The 24155-nt window shown below is 40.2% G+C and overlaps 1 protein-coding gene across 1 annotated transcript in view; it reads left to right on the top strand.

The window, feature by feature from the left end:
* snx29 (sorting nexin 29) overlaps window positions 1-24155 on the top strand; it is a 146147-nt gene that overhangs the window by 73292 nt on the left and 48700 nt on the right. The window contains exons 16-18 of the mRNA XM_069156022.1: window positions 16895-17011; window positions 18663-18718; window positions 19131-19212. Of these exons, the coding sequence (XP_069012123.1) occupies window positions 16895-17011; window positions 18663-18718; window positions 19131-19212 (255 nt within the window). The remainder of the gene's footprint in view (window positions 1-16894; window positions 17012-18662; window positions 18719-19130; window positions 19213-24155) is intronic.

Below are 24155 nucleotides of genomic sequence, written 5' to 3'. Positions count from 1 at the left end.
CCAGATAGAAGAATGTAGGGAAAAGAAATGTGGCTTTTTATCTATTAAATGGTGTGTTCCTGTGTGCACACACATTCTGTACACACCTCATATGAGGAATCAGAAATTGAGTGATTTACATGAGTATCTGTCGACTCTCCTGATCCGACTCTCTCGCTTCAGCGACTGTGACAAAATCTGACCGGCCAAGTTATTGATTTTAGGAAATGTCATATGGAGCCTTATTGGATACACACAGGCCTGCCAGAGACAAATAAATATTGGTCAGGGCTCAGCCTTCATTAACCTGGGAAACACGCCTGTGTTTGTGACCTACTTGAGTTTTAATTTAATGATGTTAATGCCATGCATTGATTTTGACTTTTTAGGGAAATCTCAAGGCACTCTGTGCTCTTTTCCTGCCACATCCTGGTCTATTCATGTGTCCTGTCACAGATAAAAAGTCTCTGTGAAATGTTCTAAATGAAAGGAATTTAAAGGTTGGGCAATGGGGCAATTTCTTTTGTGTCATCCCCCTGACAAATATGTGAGGGTTAGGGTCTTTTAACTGAACAAACCCTTTGCTGTCTTATGAAAGTCCACAGTGCAGTACTGCAGGTGAGAGGATTATGCTTTATGGACATTATGCAGGTAAAGGCTACGACTGAATGAAGCCCCATATGGCCCATTCCACTGAAACTACTGACTGCAGGATAATTTTAAAGACGCCTTAGTTGATTCTTTTGGCTACTTCTGGAGCAATAGGACAAGATGAAAACACATCAACATTTCCTCACCTAAAAAAGTTGTGTTAAATATCAGGAAACATTTGCCTCATGGAGCTGCATTAACCTTTGTTTGGAGATCTGATTCTAAAAATAAAGTCCAATTGTCACTTTCCTCACCAGATCTGTTTTGTTTCCACAAACTCCTCAGAGAAATATCTCAGTTTTTAGCTGCTGTCCACCACCTAGTCACTAACTGTGTCTGCTGTTTGGCGCTGGGTAGATAGTGTAAGTGGGATTATCAGAGCTTTTCTCTGAAAACAGCTGCCTTCAGTGGCTTAAAAAAACAACAACAATACAAAATGAGCTCAGGAGAGCTGCAGAGAAGTTCAGAGTGGGTTCATAATAAAGTGAGATCTGCTCTGTCAGTGGGCCTTTTCATATTACACATCACATTCTTTGATCCATTGTTAATAAATAAATATTGATTAGTGCGGCTTTAATGGGAGATTCTTTGTGCTGTATTTCCATTTGAAACTATTTGAAGCTCGAGTCCCTGAAGTGACACCTCTGCAGTTTTGTAGGCTTCACTCGGAGGTTCAGAAACTCAGCAGGGTTGACTTATTATGTTTTCCCAGCGATGGTTCTTTGGTTTCCTTTGTCTTTCTGCCCATGACACATTACTGTGCCAATTAACAATTAGCATTAGCTGTTAAGTGAGCATGCTTTCAAACATGGGTCTTTTTGTTTGTGTTGTTGCTGAAGATAGTTCTTTATGACTATTTGAGATCATTGTCATGCTGCAGAAATAGTTTGATTAGATGCTTCCCTGACGGGGCTGTGGGATGGCAGGAGTAAAAACCTCTGAAGTGAAGTGCACTTTACGTCAGTTGCTGTGAAAATTGGTCGTAGTTGTTGCTTTGTTTGTCTGTCAGGCTGTCAGCTCTTTGACTGACAGTCACCTGTCCAAGTGATTTGCCATTTGTGCTTTTTTAAAGTTCTTTTTTAAAATGTTACGCACCCCTAAGTATGTATTTAATTAAGTTGACTAAAAATTTGCAGAATAGTGACTTCGATAGGAAGCATTTATTTTTGTCACAGGACCTTCTCCTCTCTGAGTACTAAACTTTTATGCTTTATGGCACCAAACAAATTGCTTTGACACTATCTAGCATAAAAAATGCCATTTGCGTCATTTGCTACCAAATTTCAATAGCAAGGCTATATCCACACTAAGACTAGCTCTTGCTATGTTCATGTTAAGAAAATCCTGTATTGTGAGTATTTACTTTGCATAGGTTATACTTTGGCTACTCTGTTATTTTTATTTATTTACCTGTGTCTACAATGCTGCTGTTGCGAAAAAATTTCCCCTTGTGGGATTAATAAAGTATCTATCCATCCATCCATCCATCCATCCATCCATCCATCCATCTATCTATCTATCTATCTATCTATCTATCTATCTATCTATCTATCTATCTATCTATCTATCTATCTATCTATCTATCTATCTATCTATCTATCTATCTATCTAAATTCACGTGGTTTAAATTTTTAAAATAAACCTTTGGCCACATATTTGTCTGAGTTGCATGTGCTGCAGTTACTGGAGGCTTCATGGTGCACACCTGGCTAGCTAGGGTCTACCGACACTGCTTGTGACGTGTTGAGGGAACATTAGTAAATTGTCGTGTCAACCAAAAGCCTATCCTTTAGGCGTTTAGCAAACATGGATAAATTGTTGTCTAGAAACATTTTGCATGTTAGGTGTTTAGGGGACATCTGTACATTGTAGCGAAATAAAACAACCTGGGTTACACTCTCCCCATCTAAACTGCATGAAAACTAATGCCTTTTACCATATTGCATAATCTAATTTTATTTTTCTTAAAAATGGATTTTATAAAATTTTCATCGAAAAAAGTATTGTCTAGGAATCAAAATCGAGGTGTCAATACGGGTATCACAAGTTTCGGAGCTTACCCAGCTCTAGTCTCTACTCTTACTCCTCCCACTTGTTTCCTTTACTTCTCTACTGTGCCTGTGAGAAGATGATATTAGATGTGTTCATGTTTGCTTGCATGCATTCAGCAGCGGTGTAAATTCCTGTCTGGATGAATAGCAATTCTCTCATAATTCTCCATGAATGTTTGATCTAAACAGCTATTAGTGTGGGAGGGCACTTTAACATATGTTAGAACAACAACAGTGACACGATGAAATAAATAAAGAAGCTGTGTGAAAAACAGGCAGATTCAGAGAGATAAAAATAAAAAGGGAAGAAAGTGCAAGAACTCAGGGGGATAGAGCCATAAGCATCTCAGTTTTCATCTTTAATACGTGGTGCTTTTCATTGTCTGTGAGTAATAAAAACTAATTGCATAATGCGGTAAACATGTCCGCTGAGATTTCTGAAAAACAGTCAAACTGCATGAATGACATTGATCTGCGAGTCTCTAGTGATGAAGAAAGGGTGGGCAGGTAGTGATGCAACCTCCTCTCAACAGTGCATGCAGGCTGTCAGTGTCGAGCTGAAAGTTTACAGCAAACAAGCACCTCAATTAACCGATCAGCCTGCAAATCACACACACTCACTAGCATTTGACTGCTCATTTTGAATTACAGTTTTTGTTTTTTATCAATGGAGAAACTGAAGTGGTAGCTGTATGAACGTTTGGTGCATGTTGTTCATCATGAATAAACATTGTGTGCAGAAGTACTCTCTATAATAAATGAAAAAGACGGAGAAGAGAGTCGTAGAAAAAAAGAGCGTTTTCTCGGCTGTGGCTCAAGATAATACAGATAAAGGGCACTTCAGATGTTCAAACTCACCTGGAAACTTCTAAGCCACTTGTGGTTAATGTGAAAGAGACCTTTGTGTTTCTAAAAAGGGGCAACAAGGGACGACATGCCTGCTTAACAGTATGAATATACTACATACTGTATACAATCACCTCAATATTTAGATCACATGACAACCTGAACGAGCCCAATGACAACCAAGCAAACCCTGGGGCTTTCTTTAGTCTTACTTTACAGCTCTACTTCAACTATGTGATCATAATGGCATATTTTTACTAGTTTAAGAAAAAACATTTTAATCCTAAGAGGCACTGAAGTCTTCTCAATCTGCTCTTTACTACAAGATTTATGTGGTCCCAGATGACAACATGATTTTCTGACAGAAGTAACAACAGTTTTTGTTTTTTCACATGAGGGATTTGGCTGTTATTTTCTTTTATTTGTGCTCTATGCTTTTACTGTTTGGAGGTGGGTCAAACGGGATCAAAGGAGATGTCAGGTATTTCTGTGCATCAATCAGTATTTAGCCACATTAGAATCTGAAGACTCTTGGTGGTCTGTTAACCAAATCTGATTAAAGCACAAAGTGTACAAACAGTGCTGATGAAGCAGATTAGTTCTGACTTTTTAATGAATAGTACATAAAGATCTTTTTCTTTGTAATTTGCTGTTGCTTATTTAGGCGTAAAATGAAATGTTATGGAGCAAAACTCGTGAAGTTTCCAAGGTTTTTAAAAATGCATGATGTAATTTGTATGAACTCCATCAACCCATGTGGTTGGCCGTTAAATATAAAAGGTTTAAGTTACATTTTGCTGTAGTACAGCTACATCAGAATGGGTTATCCAGATAGATACAAGGTGCGTTAAAACGGTCTGAGACATGTGCGACCAAAAACGGCCCCTGATTTAAATCTTGCCACCATCACCTTCAAAGTAATCCACTTGCACAATGATGCGCCGCTCCCAGAGCTCCCGCCACCCTTAGACAGCTCCCTAGAAGTCCCGTTATGCATGTTTGTCAAGAATCATCTGCGATTCACGTTGGATCTCCGCATTTTCAAAATGGTAAACTTTCCACTTGTACTTCATTTATGAGGAACATAAAGAAGTCGCAGGGAGCCACATGCAATACTTGCTCATGAATATTATTGGTACGGTCCATTTGGCTTCTTCACAAAAATATGTCATGCTGTTTGACTTTGTTGACCATATTACAGGCTGAAAGGTGAGTTTATTGAGACTGCTGCAGTTCTATACATATTCCTAAGAAATTTAGTCGGTATGTTGTGGTCTGTCTTTGCTATTGAAAAGCAGACTTACTAAAGACGCGTGCAAATATAAATCATTAGAAAGTGCTTTGAAAATTACATAATTTAGATTTAGAGCAGTGGTCGTTGCGCCTCAAATTGAGTCCTCATTACATCATACAGTAGAGCTGTAAACGAACTTGTCTGTAGCTCAAAGGCTGGATCTTCCTAACCCAAATTCTTCAGCAGACTCTGATAAACAAACAGACTTAATCTACATTAGGAGTCTTGTGACTTTGCACTTACTGCTCCACCAGAAAATTTGTTGTTGTTGTTGTTCTGTTTTCCCATGGTGTATTTTTATATCTGCTGCTTTGTATTGATAAGTCGAAGGAGAGAGCGCTGTTGGAAGATAGAAAAGACATATAGGTCGAAACTTCCAGTGGGATTGGGGATTCTCCCTTTGATCCGCGAGCTCATTAATTAACCATAAACAACATCAAGAACAAGAGCAACAATTACAAGCTACCAACTCAGAAGAGACAGTAATAACCAGAAGAATATGGACCTATGCACTTGTCTAAGGCCTGTCTTGTTTGCTGCGTAATGCAAGTGAATGTAACCCTTTAAACTCTAAAATACTGCATAATGCATACTATTCTTCCTCGAATAATGAAGGTGAATCTGCTTTGAAGTGTTTATGCTCTGACTGCAAACTTCCTTGGCATTAAATTTGCTTTTGCTTGAATTGTTTTTGTTTTGTCAGACTCTAGCCACGATGTCCAGATTGGGTTCGGAAGCTTTTTCATGCTTTTGGTTGCAAAACCTTAATGCAACAATCATTTCAGCACTTCAGTCACAATTTGGGAGCATTTCATTCGTCTTTAGATGAATCATTCAGGACGTGCATCACAGTGAAATCACCTCACCAATATTAAAACTTAATGTTCCTGCTACTGAGCTGGAATATGTCCATGGAAGATTAAATTCTCTGAGCTCATCTCTGCTACTGAGATCAGAGGGAAAATGATTGCTGGAGTCATGTATGTTGCTTATAGGCCGTATATAAAGATGGACAGTATGACGTCTCAATCGCCCCCTGGTGGCTGGTTGTGGTAGTGCATCAACCCGACCCCCTCTTCGTAAGCAGAGGGGACACAGGCCAAAGTCAAAAGTCAAAATGGCAAATTCATTTTTCCCAAGATGGTTATGTTTACTAAACATGCTGTGTTTGTTGTAATTAGTAATTTGACGATATAAAAGGGGGTACGATGTTGTGATTGACAGCTGCTCTGGGTGATGTAGTGGCGGTCATCTTGACTACAGTTCCAATCCCCATTCAATATTGCACAGACTGGTTTCAAATGACTTTGCCAAAAAAAAATGTCAGTTGCTGTATCCAGGATATTTCTTATTTTCGTACAGCGATAGGAAGTGGAGATGCGTTCTCCATCGTTATATACAGTCTATGATGTTGCTCCTGAAGCTCTGCAGCAGACGAGGAGGTTTGACGGTCTGCTTATAGCAAGTCTATCTTCGTTCATACACTTTTATTTGCCAGCATTAGAATTTGTTTGGTAAGTGTAGCTCCCTCTAAGTTACTGTCTTTTGAGCTTTCCATTCTCACATGACAAGCACAGTTTATTTTAAAAAATAGTGAGAAATATATAATGTGTTTGCAGTTTGTGAAACAAGGGATCATTTCAGCAGCAGACAAAAGCCTCTTTTCATTTCAAGCCACAACCATCCAATGTTTACGACAGTGTTGAATATTTACACCTATGGCAGTGTATCATAATACCAGCTGTGCCAATTTTTAAAGGATGTTTTTGCCATATTGAATCCATTTTTCTTTTTCTGAAGTATGAGCTGGCACGGATCTGTTTGAACCTTTTTTTAACAACAAAAAAAAATCCACAGCCTGTCTGTGAATCCAAGTCAAACCCACCTGTAAAAACTCTTGTTTCTCCATGAAAGTAGGGTCCGCCCATCACGTCCAACTCAACTCGCTACACAGACAAAGAGGGCTGATTCACAACCAAAACTTTTTATGACAGGCAAAATTCTCAAGTCTATGACCAAAACCTACAAAACTATTCGTGAGAATTTGTTGCCAGTCCAAATAATTTTATTCTCAGTTCATTTTTACACAGCAAATTTCTGGAGTGAAATATCCTGGAGTTAAACCAAGAGTTTGATTTCGGGAGTTTATTTTCTAAGTTAGACTACAGCTTGTGTTCAGTGTTACTCTCTGGTGGGGTAATATTCTGGGGTTCATTCGCTGAGTGTTGAGCATGATTCAACACTCCCGGTGTTGACGGCACAGCTCTGTTGCTGTATTAGCATTTCCCAGGATGCCTTAGTTATTCCTTCATAACTTTTGAGAATAAACCAACCAAATTAAATCAAAGTGATGGGCAGAAATTATATTTAGTTTTGTTAAAACATGCGGTTTATTAATATTTCAATGAAGACATAATGATAAATAAAATGGGGCTATCATTCAAAACCATAAGTGTACAAGTTAGGAATGTAACGTATATACCAATCACAGTGGCACTTATACATTGGCTAGTTTGCAACTTGTTTCACAAAGTTTTCATGCAGCAGTAATTGTTGCACACTGCATATAATCACACTGCATATAATTGGTAAATATAAATTTGTAATGAATATGTTGTTATCTTGTTGTCAGCCTTACCTAAAACCTTTATGGTGTGATGAACTTTTAACTCCATTAAAGTCAAACAATATACACTTTTAAGTGTTGACTGTTAACACTGAAAAAGTTCACATTCAAACAAGTCAAGGTTAAAGTAAAATTTACTGTTCATGGGAGTCGAGTTTTAACTCCCAAGGAGTACAAGTTCAACTCCTGAAAAGTGTTAAAAATGAACTCCAAGAAAAGAGTTACTTCCACTCTGCTTATTGGTGAATTCGATGGTCTCACATGTACAAGCAAAAATAGTTCATTTGAACTCAGAGAGAGTTTATTCCAAAGATGTGAATTTGCTGTGTACTTACAAACTTGATCTATGATTGCAGAGAAATTTGCTCTCAAAATGGTTTTTTTTTTTTATGCTTGCATAAAAAAGACTCACAAATACATTCATATAAAGACCTTAAATGATGTGTTTGGCACATGACGTCAGCAATAAACCCCTGGGGAAGTACTACACAAAGGAGGTCCAAGTTTTAAAGGGGCTTTTTTTTTTTTTATAAAACATAACCTTTAATCACTGACTAAAAGAGTAAGTAAATGCTTAGCTTTACAAGTAATGCTGAGTTGCTTCTGTAGGTAGTAAGCAAATTAGAAGGACATGCAACTTCTGCTAAATATGATATATCAGATCAATACATTTTGAATCCATTTCTTACACTTTTCTGTTTTAGATTTTAGAGGGGCTAAAAGAGGGACACAACTCTTTAAACACTTCAAATACATAATATGTATACATACTACAACCCCTTTACATTTCTCATATAGGTACTTCTGCTGCTTTTTCCACAGCACAACAAACATAAATCAGTCTTTGACAGTCACCGACGTGCACAAATAAGTGAAAACCTTCCCCATGTGCTGCAATAATCCATAACTACCAGCTGAGTGTCTTTTAATCCGCTATCTTCATCCCGGCAAAGTCCTGTCTGTGTATATTAAAATGTTTTTCTTTTGATAGTGAAAGTAACTTTACAAATGTAAACCTGAACTTAATCTGTCCAGATACTTTTGGCACCCGTAGAAGGGAAGAACATTCACTGAATGCTCATCCGCATGTGATGATAACACCCCCAGAATTAAAGCTGACAGACTGTACTTTGACATTGTCACCACTGTCATGTTTCAAAGTCATAATACTACACAACACATAAAAATGTGTGATCCAAGTGCTCACGCAGCTGGCTGTGTGACGCTGCAGTGACAAAGACCGGCGTCTGTACCGCGGGACACATTTAGCCTTTTTCTATAAACTCCCGGTTCTCTCTTTTTTTATTGGTCCATCTGCCGCTCTCATGCGCTCCCACTTTTTAACTCGTCTCTATCTCTTTTTGTATATTTTTTTCCACCTCAGTTGAGAGTGGACAGCACAGCTTGTGATGTCTATATTGGTCCTCTCACACTTTTTCTTCTGTTTTTTTTTTCTTTTTCTTTTTCCCGTCTCTCAGCCGAGTCCCTTCCTGTTTATGAGCAGCTGTGCTGAAGTGAGTCAGAGGCATAGATAGAGACACACGCCGCATTTATATTTACAAAGTAACCCAGTTCCAGCCATATTGTGGTTGAGGTTTCAGCCGGGGTTAAGATGTTTAAATGACCCTTTGATTGGAATTTGCGTGAATAAAAAAAAGATCAAACAATCTTCCTTTCAACTGGAGGTGTCCTGCCCACTATGAAATCAGCCTAGTTGTCATATGAATACTAGGAACTGCCTGCCATTAGGTTTTATCTAACATCACAGCACCTGATAAAATATCCTGAAGATGTAAAAATGTCATTCTTACAGAAATGTTTCAGATAAATTGGAAAAGCAGACAAATGGTCAGGATCTCACTAGAAGAAGTATTACATGAAATATTTTTACATCAGAAATAATTAGATTAGACTTTTGGCCTGTATTTGGGGGAACAAATGAAAACCTGGAGATGAGTTATGGAATAGAGTATAAGAGGAAAGAAATGAGAAGGAATACTAAATCAGAATAGATGATGTGCATGTCTGGCTTTCAGTAATTCGGAGTATTGGTCACCGTTTTATGGAGGTTGAAGAGTTTGTTCGCATGTCTGGTCTTTGCTACTAGATTGGCTCCGCCACACTATTCCTCAGCTTCTGTCTGCTGTGATTATAGCCTAGACACTGTTCACATTAACATTTGCTCAGTTGCTCTGAAGGGCAGACCAATCAGCGACCAGTGTTGGAGGTGCGATAGCGTTGAAGTGAAGAGTTTGTTCCTAAATGTCGTCGTGGAGGTGGTAGAGGTTTGGTGTACATGGGGGTCAATGCTGATTGGGTTTATTTTGAAATTACTGAAGCAGCCTTTAACCAAAGTCTATATGCCCAGCAGGATGCAACAAATGCTTCTGTACCTTCAATAATCAAAGCATTCATGTGCTCCTGCCACTCGACCTCACGGGCCTCCTCTTCATCAAAACCCCACCTATCATCAAGAATAAAAAGAATGGACATATCTGGGTACTTAATCGCAGTGCAGCCTGTTTTGAGTCCAGACATGGAGCCCTTGATGGAATCCTTCAGCCCTACACCATAGCTGCTACTACAAAGGATATATTTATTGAAATTCAAAAACCTTCTAAGATGAGAACCAACAGAGTTGCATAATATTTATTATTTTTAGCTTTATTATTTTTTTTGATTTTTTTTTTGTGATTTTATACACTTTATGAAGAAATTTCCCCTCGGGGATTAATAAAGTGTATAAAATAAAAAAAAAAAAAAAAAAATAAAAAAAAATAATAAAGCGAAAATAATTCTCCCAAAAGCTTTGCTACACTTTAACTGAAACATAACTCAAGAGCATAGCTGGATTGTTGTACAAGTGTTTGTGTGAACTGCACTACTTAGGTTGTATAAAGAATGTAAACTCTATGCAGGTAAACATTACCTCTGTACTCTTACTGACCTCTCTGCACTGATATCAGCCCTCCCATCCTCCCCTCTCGTCCTGATGAGTTTTCATATTCTCTCGCTCCTCTTGGCCTCATTTTTCTCCACCCCATTCATCGTTATGTACCCCATCTAAATTAAGGTTATTAGGTTTCGGGTCAGCAATACCAACTGCCGCCCTCGCTCCCTTTTCTCTGTCTCTATTTTGGGGGGTTTTCAGCTCTGCCAGGGGTTTTTTAGCCTTTTTTTTTTTTATTGAGGCCAGCTCAGCTTGGCGCCGCTCACATCAGATCATACACTGGGGGAGAGGAAGAGGCACAGAGAGATTCTTTAAAGATGTGAGAGGAGAGCAGCGACGGAAAACAGGGCGTTATCCTCCTCCTTGAGATTGTGTGTGTGTCTGTCTGTGTGTGCTACTTTGTGCCTTTGAACAAAGTAACAGTGAATGTTTACGTGGTCAGCATCACTTGGGTGGCAGTTAGCTGTGACGACTCCTGCGGTGCCGACAGTTGCATCATATTAAACCAACCCTGCTGGCCTGACAAGTGTCTGATAGCAAACAAGTCTCTGCATCACTGCTCTTCTTTTGTCCTTTAATGAAGTCACATTATGTCGTAAACCCGATCTCGTATTAGATACAATCACTCTAAGCATGCAACACATCGCAGATTAGTCATTATCAACATTGTAGCTAATGCAAGCTGAGAAAATCTGTCTCATTTCTTACAAAGTGTGTCCATATTTGTTCCTGCAGCCATACATAAAAGATGAAGGACTCATTTAAATGTAGGCATTGAAGCTGTTCTGTGGGGTGAAATCAAATATTTTTTCCCACAGTGTGTGATTTATCATATTGGTCCAGACTCTTACAACAAAAGTAAACACTGGATTCTATTTACTTTGTAAGCTTTGTAAGCTCTGGTTTCAATAGACTCGGGTTCCCAGTCAGATATACTGCTTGCTCCTCCCTAGCTCGTTCAATTATGTTCACTTCTGACACCGAAAAACCAAGATGGTGACGGCCGTAATGGCGAACTTGAGGCTTTAAAACGGCAGTTGACAAGCCAATGGGTGATGTCATGATAGGTTGTCAATTGATGAGGAACTGAGGTTTTTATGCTCTCCCAACTTAAGCGGCAACCTGTCAGTCAAATTCAGGCACACCACCAAATATACCTCTCTTTGAAGCCTAATATCTAATAAATTATTTAATTATTTTCAGAAGAACCACCAGAACACTGATGACACCATAATGATGTGTGGAAAAAAAGAAGTTGAGAGAAGTTGGTGCTTTTTGAATGGGAGCCTATATTGAGCCAGAGTTTTCTCAAAGCCAGGCCCCTAGTGGCCCCTAGTGGTATTGCACTGGTTTCACTTTTCAGACCCGGAGACTTGGACTATTATTATATACAGTTTATGGAGTCCACTCATCAAATCATTGTTTCAAAGCACTGCTAGTGGACAAAAAACTTCCAGCGTACCATCCAGGTCTGGAGCAGGGAAAGATGCTGTTCACAGAGGACTGCAGAAACACTGGTTACAGTCATTGGTAAACATTGTTGGTGCTGCTTGCCTCAGCTCCTCAGGCAGGGCACTGCAGCACACACTGGTCACTTTTGGTCTTTAACTTTGATCGTTGGCTAGCCTTGGGAGCTGCCTATATGAGCCATACAGCCAGGGCTTAAAGACTGTAGCTGGGCTGTAGCCTCAAGCGGACAACATCAGCCTGTCAGGCTTCTGCTTTGATGACTTGTTGAGCTGTCAAGCTTTTTGTGATGTTTTTACGGTTCCACACGGAAAAGATTTAAAACTTCAACCTTTCGTGCCTTAAAGAAAATTGTCCGCCAGACCATCAGCTTCCAACAAGTTACTGCTAAGGTTGTGTCAGGAGAAAAAAAAAACTCATAATGAACTGTATAGCTACATTCTACAGTGCACCACTCTGGATTCCTGTTCGAACTTATCTTATAGTTTGCTCATACATTTTTATTTACATGCCGCATTCTCTGAATCCAGTTTATGTCCTCGTCTGTCATGTTATCTTTTTGTATTCGTTATTTATATTTAATTCATTTGTGCAATTAAACTTGTCGTTTTGATGACGTCTTTTTGCTTTTGAATTCTCTAAAACCAATTTGTGCTGCAGTGGTCTCTTTAATTTGATTTATTTTGTTATGTGCACGAGAATTCTGGAACCACTAATTAATCGTCGTACTGCAGATGCTTACCGGCTGATTCAGGCCTGAAGCGAGCCTTTGGGTGGCCTTGTCCAGAAAAAGGTCATCTATAGAGAGTGCATTTGCACGTGAGCGCCAAAAATCTGTGAATGAATACTGGAACCTGGCTGTGCATCCAAATGAGCCTGCATTAATAACAGTAGAAAAGATTAACTGTTTAAACAAATTGGCAACGCTCGCACACAGCCACACAGCCAGTGCTTAATATAGACCACCGTTTGGTGTGTCAAATAAGCATGCACACTGTCACATGCACATTCACACGTGCAGTCACATACACTACAATACCCTACACAATACTGTAACACACACATGCACGGCCAGAGAATGACGAACTTATTAACTCCCTCTCACTGAGAATTAATTGGATTTCTTCACGCTTAAAATTAATTCCGTCTTTTATAATGTCCTATTTAAGAGTTGGAGGCTAAATAAATAAAGGTGATGAATGGCTGGTGTGACAGCCGAAAGGGTTTCAGGGTGTAAACACAGGTGTCCTCTTACTCTTCCCTGAGTGGAAAACAACAGGAGGTGATGTGTGACTGTTGGACCTGGACTAAACATGAGCAAAGTGTGTTTATGTCTCATTTTATCTTTAGTCTTTACGGGCCCAGACTCAGATCTCGATTTATTCTCAGCAAATATTACTAGCTCCTGCAGAAACCCTGGAATAATCTTTGATTCCCACCTCAACGTCGACCAGCACATCAACTCGGTTGTTCATTTGTGCTTTTTCCAACTGAGGAAAATCTCAGAAATCAGGTCGTTTCTGTCTCCCAATAATTTAGAAACGCTAATCCATGCATTAATTTCCCCCCGGTTCGATAACTGCAATGCACTGTACTCCTGCTTAACCCAACTTAACATAAATGAGCTCCAGTTTATTCAAAATGCCGCAGCAAGACTCATAACCAGGTTCAACAGGAGAGAGCACATTACATTGATTTTATATGTATATCGTTATTATTATTATTATTTTTTTTTATTAATAATAAAACATTGTTTTGTGTCTTCAGCTCATTCTGATTAGTTTTTCGAAACAACATGAAGGTTTTTTGAGGATACAGACTGATACACTGACGGTTCTGGGATTAATTTTTGAGCTGCAGGCAGTTATGTTTTATGTTCACAGATTACCATCAGCTGTGTTTTATTGCTTTGTGGCCAGATCTGATCTTGTGATTTCTCCTGTCTCAGTTGTTTAGAGACATTTATCTATTGACTGAGCACACCGGTGTACCTGTTTGAATAAAACAGAGTATCAACGGAGCCCAAAACGGTCTCGGCAGAGCAAAACCCATATTTCTGATGTGTCGTCCTTGAAGTCAAAGAAGTCTGTTGTTTTCCATTATTTTTCAACAAGTGTTAAAATGATTATTGCTCAAATCAGCTGCGAGGGGTTCGAAGGCTGTCCAGAGCTCCCAGACTTTTTGCAACTTGTTTATTTTCCACTGTGGATGGATTACCGCCTGCAGAGCTCAGGTTCTATTTGACAGTGGAGAGATTTAACAGCCTGCCCGAGGAGACAGACATTGTTATTCACTTCATAACTTTTGAGCTTCGGTTAAGCACCGCTGTCAAAAAACAAAGACAGACACACAAATCAAAGACTCCTTGGTGAAACTTTCTTTCATCATCGCAGCTATTGTTGAAGACAGAAATTGCTGAAAGCATTATTTTCAGGAGCATCTATTCACGTGTTTTATTATATAGACAATGGTGGTTGTTATTTGTGATATGATTAGTTATGTTTCCTGTGACTGGGTTTGTACTAAAGCCATTTAATGCAACACATTAAGTAAAATCTTCAATTTGACTCAGATTCTGTCTGCTGAACACAGTTAATTGAAATTGTCTGCTATGTCCAATATATTTAGCGTCCTTTCTTTGTCCTTTCAGGCTGTCTGCATTCTGATAATGCAAATATAACACGTGAATTTATTTGCCTGTTTAAAAAGCTTTTACACCTTTTATGTTTGATTAAATACAGACATTAATGGTGCAGTACAAGTATTTGCAGTATCAGGTGGTTTTAGGATTTTCTTCCGATTGCATTTGAAGTCAAACACACTGCCGACCTCTGATTCAGTGTTGTCAAGACCAAACCTGTAAACCCATTGTAGCTTTGAACCATCTTTTTTATTACTCCTTAAATAACAATCATTTTTTTATGCTCCACATTTGCACTTATCCAAAAGTTTACTGTCATTGACATGTTATTTTGTAAATCAAATTTATGTTCCCAGATCTCTTCATCATGTTGTCTTTTAAAATGTCATTGTTTGGCCCGATAGGAGGCGGTCGGATTTGAAGATCAAGGAGAGTTTTTTGGTTATTTGTCCCAGAGGCAGAACACATCTACTCTACTGCAGCCTTGCTTTCTGTGGTTTTTTTTTTTTAAGGGGGAGGGTGATGTGGTTGCCACGGCAACTGAACAGTACATTTTATGGCATTTTAAAACTTTCATTAAACGTGTTCACTTGTAACTCTGCTGCAGCACCACATCCAGAGGGCAGCGACTGTTATCCACCCTAAAGGAGAGGCTCACAGTTCTTCAAGTTGGTCTTACAACAACATTCATATGTCTATACAGCAGATGAAAATAAAGGCAGGTGATGGTTGCTGTTATTGTTCCACCTGGCCGTAATAGCTGTTTTCTTCCCAGTGTGGTTTCAGTGTAATGAATGGGGGGAAATCCACAATCCTTGTACTGTGCAAATAAAGATATATTCCACAGTTCTCCTCAGAGGAAATTACAATGACTAAAAACAGTTTCAAGGTGCATACAGTATCTGTAGGAAGTAAGAAAATCCACCACCCAACTGAAGCTAATTAACAAGTTCCTGTTTTTTTTTTTTGTATCTGTAACAATACTAATACTAATAATACTAATACTAGGTCAAAACCTAGTATATGGCTGGACCATGTATCAAACACTATAGGGATTTTAATTTGAAACAAAGGCTTTTAATTTGAAATGGATACAGGAAGTCATGCAATTTACAAAGCCGAACTATCGGCTGTAGTTTTTCAGGCATTCATGTGTTGGGACTTTTTCTTCGCTGGTTGTGTTTACTTCCTGTCTAGTCAGCACCGGGAGGTTACCAAGCAACCAGCAGAGACATTTTTATTGGAATTCCTCCCGACCAGGAATTAGCAAAAAACATAGACATGAAAATATATGAACCGGTCCTTTAAGTTTGTGAATAAACTGGAAGTGAAATGGCCATATCTCTATCCTCGGTGGTTCTTATGTTAGACGAGAAATGGTGAACTGATGTTGTTTTAGTGTCATTCGGACTAAGAATAAAGCTGAAATAGTCTTAATGTCAGTTGGATAAAAGTTTTTTTTGGGGTATGCAGTAGATAGTGATGTTAAATTCGTGCTGCTTTCAATGTAGCCTTTGTTTGAAACCATACTGCTGATTTTTCCTGTTACTTTTTTCAATGTGGTCACATTTAATTTGTACATACACACTAGTATGACAACAGAAATCTCTTTTGTTAAGTATTCAGTGAAATTGTCTTCCAGTTTAATACGACCGTCAACACTCCTGTTGTTATTACACAAGAGACCTCGGCTCCTCTTTATGGCGCTGTGTGGGCTCCTTAATGGGATGTGAATAAGTTAATGTATGAGGGGTCGGTGTTGGAGCAGCAGTGATGCTCAGCTCACCTGTCAGCCGGCGACGACGCTGCGGCGAAGCGGCCGTGACAGCAGGTGTCCTCCATGCAGCACAGTGTGTGTCACAGCTGTCAGTCTCCTGACAGAGACCTGTCTACACTGTCCAGCCTGGTTAGGCAGACGGGCCGGGGGAACACACACACACACACACACACACACACACACACACACACACACACACGGCAACATTTGCATGAACACACAGGCACACAGATGTGAATAACACCACGTCAAGGTTAGTTAGAGCTGATGACAATTGAATAGCATGCTGGAAGGAGTCGGCTGTGAACTGGTTTCCCCCCCTCCATCCCTCCCGTCTCTGTTTGACTGTTTCCCAGAATCTGTCCTGCTGTCAACATTCATTATGTCTCACCTGGACTGCTTTCATCTTTTGTGTGTTTAAATGCAGCAAAGAATTCTTTGAATTTTCTCACACTCACACAGATTTACATAATTCTATATCGTGCATTATTATTATTAAAAAAAAAAAAAGTTTTTTACACAATTGTGACTTGTATTAGAGTGATTAATCTAAAAGCCCCTTTTGTGTGTTTTGATCCTCTGTCCTTGTGTGTGTGTGTGTGTGTGCTGCAGGTGGCCGAGATGCACGGGGAGTTGATCGAGTTTAATGAGCGCCTGTACCGTTCCCTCATGGCCAAAGACCACCTCATTGTCCAGATGAGACAGGAACTCATTGACCTGAGAGGACCGGTGAGTGACTGGACACACACACACACACACACACACACAATAAAGCCGCCACTTCTCACCTGATTTCTCTGCAGGTTTTTTCTCTTTGTTCCCCCTCTCTGCCACCCTGACATTTTCCCCGACTCTCCTCTCAGTAATTTTGTTTGAGTTTCATCTCCACTTCCTGTTTGTTTTTTTGCTCCTGGTCCTTTGTTCATTTCTTTTCGGTCAATGTCTGCCAAAAGCTGCCTCTTCCTTCAAGTTATAATCTACTGTATGAAATTCCTGTGTTCCTATAGATAATATGTAAACCAGCGCTCACATCTTTCCCCTTTTCTGTCGATGAGATTTGATTTTTCTGCTCTTTTTGATCAATGCTAATGCTAACCATCCATTTGTCCTGTTCGAGGGTATTTTTCAACCGCACTACTTGTTCTCAGTACTTTCAAAAGTTATCCTCCACAATAAAAAAAAACCCACAAAATGCCAGGTCACGCTCAGGAGAGCTTTAAGCAGTTTGGCCACACACACACACACACACACACACACACACACACACACATACACACACACACACACACACACACACACACACACACACACACACACACACACACACACACACACACACACACACACACACACACACTCAACACACTGCCCACCGTGTGAGTAGATACAGCTGCAGTGAAGGGAGCCCTAGGCTGAAGATAGGACCTCTTATCCCTCAGCTTCAGCCCTGCTCTGCTGGACTGCTCACTCTCTCTCTGTGTGTGTGTGTGTGTGTGTGTGTGTGTGTGTGTGTGTGGGAGAGGGAGGGGGGGGGGGTCCATCTCTGGTTCCTGATTGCTGCATGCTTCCAACTTCTAAGAGCTGGGTCACTTTCCTGCCTCTGTAGCTCCCTGCCTCCCTTTCTCTGTCTCATTCTTCTTTTACTTTTGTGTGTGTTGTGTTTGTGTGTTGTGTTTGTGTACGAGTGTTGGAGGGTTTGTTCAAAGCCTGGAGGCTGGAGACCCAACTGCAGGGGCTGTTGTTACAGTGTTTTAGCCCAGGTTTAGAAAGCCCCTCTGGGAGAGCTGAGGAGCAGACAAGTTTTGGGTGAGAGAGATTGGGCGGAAACACACACAGACACACACTATCATGTTTCCATCACTTCAGAGGACATTACATTGACTTGTAGTCATATATATGACTATTTCAACTGTTTATTTGGTACTATTAACCAACCACTACACTACTAAGATAACTATTTCAGTTGTTTATTTATTACTGTGACAATAACTTACTTGTATCTAGCTATTTCAAAAAGTACCACTACTTTTAGCTGACCAGTTCAACTGTAGGTGTGTGCTGTGCAGTGGGCGTATAGCTAATAATTTACTGGTTATTGTGACATTATACAGCATCCCATCCATTTGTAATCTCATTCGCTATTTTCCTCCTTAAGACAAGTATGTAGGTATATTTTTTTCAAAGTATTTTTAATTAGATGAGTCAGTTTCTCCAATTACCCGTGGGCAGCTGGAGAAACATCCGCTGGGGTACAAATAGCTTTGGTCAGGAATCACTGGTATATCGGTCACCACAGGTATATGTTGGGTATGATATGAGAATCTCTTTCTTTTGCTTCTTTCTCACTCTCGAGCGATCTCCCTCTCTCTCATTTTTCCAGGTTCCAGGTGATTTAAGCCAGACGTCAGATGACCCCAGCCTGTCAGATTTTGAGACGTAAGAATATTTCTCTGTTATTTTTCCTCTGTTACTCTCTCCATCGACCATGTCTGTCCTTCTTCACCCTCCCATCTTTTTTTTTTTTTTTTAAATGTGAATTGTTTTCTACTGTTCTCTTGCAGTAAGCTACATCTCATCCATGGGAAATATCTTACACCAAGTTATAACAAGTTATTCCCTCTCATGTTTACCTGTGAGAAAAGCTGCTCAAGGTCATTTCTTTCCCCTCCGAGTTCACGACCAATTTAGATTTTGAAGTGTTTTACCAGAGTGAACTGTAATCTGCTTTGGTTGTCCGAGCGTCGTGCCGCCACACTGTTGATGTTGCTGCTGCCGGTGATAATGATAATGATGATGATGATGATAATGATAACGGCGGTGGGGACGGTTTGTTGTTTGTGTCACACAGGGCTCATCGTGCTCTCATCAACGTGTGGATCCCCTCTGTGTTCCTGCAGGGCAGAGCTGCCAACGCCTACCACGTCTATCAGGTACACTCACGTTGCCCTTTGTTTACCAGGCAAAACTTTTCAGTAGGACATGTTATGTTTATATTAAAAAAAAACACCAGACATCATAAATATGTGATCATTATTTAATTGAAATATAAACAGTACAATGAAGGCATGGACAGAAGAGGAAGTTAAAAGTTCACTTAAGTGAGGGAACAAATAAAGCTCTGAAATAATTATACAGTTGTTCATCTTTGCATTAATACCTCATCATCAGTATCGCCTAGTTTTCCATTTCTGTCCACAACGTCGATATGTAGTTTTGAGTAAATTGTCTCATCAGCTATCAGAGGGACTGCTGCGAAATGTGTTACAGATTGTTAATAACTTCTGTGTTCCCCTGACTTTTAATCTTGTACATCATCAATTCAAGTTTTGAATGTGTCCACTTGGTTTGTAATTAACCACCTGCTGTTAGAACTAATTGTTTGCTTTGCAGTTTATTAAGTGATTTGATACTTTTTTTAAATTATGTTTTTTGTAAGTATGGTAGAATATATAATTACTGCCCGTGTCTGGACGTGATGACGGCACCTCCTCGTGTTGTTTTGTGATTGCAAACTTGTGGGACCGTGATGCACAAAGATTTTAAAGTAAAGTAAAAAAAAAAAGGTAGAAAGTAGAATTGGAGTGAGTTGAAATATAGAAACACAGATCAATTAAATCAAGCAAGGAAATCCCAACATCTCCATCAGTGTCAGTTAGACCTTTTAATTAGTGTTAATTAGAAATGACTAGCATGCTAATGCTAGCTAGTAATGAGCATTTCAAGCAAAAATACTATTCGATAATCACTTGAGAAGAGAACGACTCACGTGTGCAGTAAATTTGGACTCAACAAATTCCATCCACTTAAAAAAAGCATTGTCAACCTCAGGACCTACATTTTTCCTTAGTCACGATTTTGCATCATCATTTTTGAGCCATTAAATGTATTTCACAGTTAAAGTAACACACAATGCCCACATGCACTGTTAAAAACATGAAATAAACAAAAAAAGTTTAACAAAAGTGTAACCAGAGTTCAAAACCCAATGAAATATAAGTCGGTCATATTTCTAATTACAGGCATATATGCTTTTCAAACAGGTTAAAACCGGTAATGCTCATCAAATTTCAAAAATCGAATATTTACTATATGAAAAATGAAATAAAGAGGCAGACTTATCTGAACCTTAAAACTGTTTGCAAATGCTTGGAGAGCTAACTAGTGATGCTTCGACTTTAGTGTCATGACAACGCGGCAGCAAACGGCTAGCACCCTGTAAATTGGGAAATGTTTGTTCTTCAGAATAAAAGCTCCACATTAGAAATCTTTAGATTTCAAAACCCATTAGTTGAGAGCCACACGTTCCACAAAAAGGGAAATAATAATAATTTTTTAAAAAGTGAATTTTTTTCCCGTCACTGATGAAGAGATTTAGCGTGAAAGTCCCTTTTTGTGCTGGCACTCCTCCAACATAGCTGTGTGTCCCTCGGCATCGATAGATGCCTCGCCAGACATTTTTGAGACCTAAGTTTGTCCCTTAACAGTGACTCTACTTCCAATGACAGTCTTTGCAATCAAGTCTTCTTAGAACTTCACAGCAATGATAATAGTGAAACTCCACTTAATGAAATAGTGATTCCTGAGCTGTGTGCCAGGTACTTGTCTGAGTGGGGTGTGTTGGAAACTGGAATCGAGAGCAGATTAACAAACCGAACTGCTGCTTCTTCTTGTATCTGTCAAGTTATCGAGCAAAGTAGACAACGACGGCTCATTCCCTCGGTGACTGTTTTACTGTGTCTGTCACATTAACAAGGTGTTACACCTTAGCTCTCTCACCACAGCCGTCCCCCTGGTTTCTCCCCGTGTGAGACTAAAGCGCGCGCACACACACACACACACACACACACACACACACACACACACACACACACACACACACACACACACACACACACACACACACTTAGACATTCAGTTCCCTGGTTCAGCTTCATGAGACAAACAGAGACTCACACACACAGAGACAATCATGGATAAACACACATGTATACTGGTACACAAACAAATATGACGCTCACTGCACAGAATACGCACAGATTCAACACACATACCTGCTCAGGTATTCACACAAAGTCCTGCAGGTCATACAAACTGATGCACACACACAGTTACAGATATAAACACGTGCAAGTGCAGCTGCAGTGGACACACTTCACCGTGCTTTTTCAGAAACACTTGTCGGACAGATAAGTGTGTATGTGCACACGCGCACGCACACGCACACATACACATACACACAAACACAAACACAGTGCTGTTCTCTGCTCTGTAGCCAGGAGGTACAGCTGTAGCGTTAGTCAAGGGAAACCATACGGGACGGAACAGACAGGTGACATGTCCTTAGCTCTGACTGATAGTCAGGACTAGCCGGCTCACAAACCTCAGCTCGGCCCCACTTATACATAATAGATGTAAATTCACAACCCAGGACTGGGCTCGGAGCCGTCTGACATCTTTTTGTCTGACGTTGTCTCCATCCTCCCCGACAGGTTCGTCGATGGCAAATGAGATATATTGTTTTAATTCCCCTCGTCTCTGACACTTACAGCGTCAGACCCACTTGCACAGATGCTCGGGTCAGTGCTCTTTATCCAACATATACAAATCTCAGTGGAAAGCAGTTCATATTGAAATAATACGGTAGAGGGTTGGGAAAAGTGAATTGTTTCCTATAATTTTGCAACTTTTATATTCTGCAGGACTTTCAGGTGGGAGCTGATCTCATAAAAGCACAACTTCATGACAGACTGATGTTTCACGATTGTTTTACGCTGCCAACTGGCTCCAGTTTGAGCCTCTCGTGTATTAATGCACTATTCAACAAACAACTTGTGATTTTGATAGGTACCTTTAAAATAGATTAAATGTGATAACAGTCGGTTAAAATTGTGAAGCACACATATATCCGCCAGGCTTTGGGCAATAATCAGTGTCAACCTGTAGTAGTGGATCGACTCCAGCGTCGAAGCTGAGCATTTTCCATGGGTTGTGCTGATTTAGCCAAATTTTTCCTTCTCAAAAATGGTCTCTGAGAGACTTACTCTCCAGCCCTGGAGCTGGTACAAAGCGCAGCCCATCTGGTGTATTGGATACTTCCCTTCCCAGAGCTATATTCGTCTAATGGCTCCCCGTGGAAGGAGCTTTTGTTCTTAGACAGGCTAATAGATGGCCAAGGTTACTGGAGTCATTGTTGTTAAGGTGAGGTTGTTGTGGTGATTGAACGCTGAGCCAACAGTCTTGAAGACCCAGGAGTATCTCTAGGAGAGGGCAGGGGTTTCTTTGAAATACCCTAAAGGGAGTGCATAGATGTTTTTTTCCTCTTTCTTTCCTTTTTCTCATTGCACACACATGCATATGCTTGCGAAATTGAACCAATGATGAGAGCAATGAGCCGTAGCCGATGCTGGAGAGAGTTTTCGGGGGCTTGGAGAGTGAATGGGATTTTAGAAGCCGGAGCCTAAGTTAGGTCACAGCAACCTTGTGGTTGGAAATAAGCACACTAACAGCTCTACGGTGCTGTCGGGTCCATCCAGAGAGGAGGAAAGGCTGATCTAACCACCGCCTCTCTCACTGCATGTCTCTTAATGTATGCTTCTCGCTGACTTCCCTTTTTTTTTTGTCCTCCCCTGCTCCAGCTCTCTTTTTCTCTCTCTGCCTTTCTTTTCAGCCTCTCTATTTGTCTCCCTCCCCCCTACCAGACTTCATGACATTATGGCAGGGTCAACACTGCTCGTACTTCCATTTTCTGTCTTTGCATTTCCTCAGAGCCACTTTTCTCTCGAAGTGTTTCAAAATGACTTCCATCTAAAGTTCGGTAAAGGCTTGTGGATGGATGACGAGAGACAGACGGAGACGAAGGGGGAGAGACTGATGGATTCGCTCCATTATAAGTCGGGTTCTGCTCTCTGTGGCACATTGTGCCTCTGGGCCTTCACCCCTGCATCCCTCCTCCATCCCTCCCTGTGCCTCTTTTCCCCTTCTGAACTCATAATGAGAGAATTAAACCGGCCGCGGCAAATCAGTGTCTCCCTCCCAGACAATACCAATGATAGAGGCTATAAAGAAAGGAAGGATCATTTGTAAACCGTCAATGAACACAAGGAGTCGCTTGGTGTGTGAAGGAGTGTCTGTGTTTTCCTTACCTGTGGGTTTTAGGCCAGTGTTGTTTGTTACTGTGACGTGTGTGGTAGAGTTGTGTTTGCAAAACCTAACATGTTGTAGAAAAGATATCAGGAAAGAGAGCTAAGAACAAACCAAGAAGTATTTGGCTTTAGTGATGGTGTCATTCGGTTGTTCCAGCACTTTGGTCCAGACTTAAGAACCTCAACAATATCAGTTGGATTGCCATAAAAATGTTTGCAGACATTAATGATTCTCAGCCATTGACTCCTTCGGTGATCGCTGGACTTTTCCTCTCGTGCCACCATGAAGTTGACATTTATAGTCAAATGCTTCAATAATGATTGGCTGGGTTGCGGTTAAATTCGGGACTCATTTATGCCCCCCTCAGCACGAACTTTAGTACTTTTTGTGATCTTCTGACTTTCCATTTAGCGCCATCGTCAGGTCAGAATTTTTATTTGTCCCATAATGTTTGATTATGAGCAGTTGCCTTGCAAAACTAAAGTCATTTGTTTGTCGTTGTTCAAAACAGTAACTTTGTGGAGTCTCAACCGGTCACTGGTCCTGACCAAGAAATATTCCAATAAATACTGTAACACTGAATAATTCTTACAATTGTTGTTTTTGCATGTGTTGAACAAATAAGACATTAGCTTATGATGTCACAAGGTGCTACGAGGCTTTTTTACATCCAGAGCTAGTCTTGCTGTGGTCAGTCTTTGTGTTAAGCAACCAGCTGCTGGCTACATTT

This window comes from Embiotoca jacksoni, unplaced genomic scaffold, assembly GCF_022577435.1.
Source record: "Embiotoca jacksoni isolate LCO1_2020_lvr unplaced genomic scaffold, fEmbJac1.0.p SCAF_20, whole genome shotgun sequence".
Lineage (NCBI taxonomy): Eukaryota > Metazoa > Chordata > Actinopteri > Embiotocidae > Embiotoca > Embiotoca jacksoni.
This window is presented reverse-complemented; position numbering and strand designations above follow the sequence as displayed.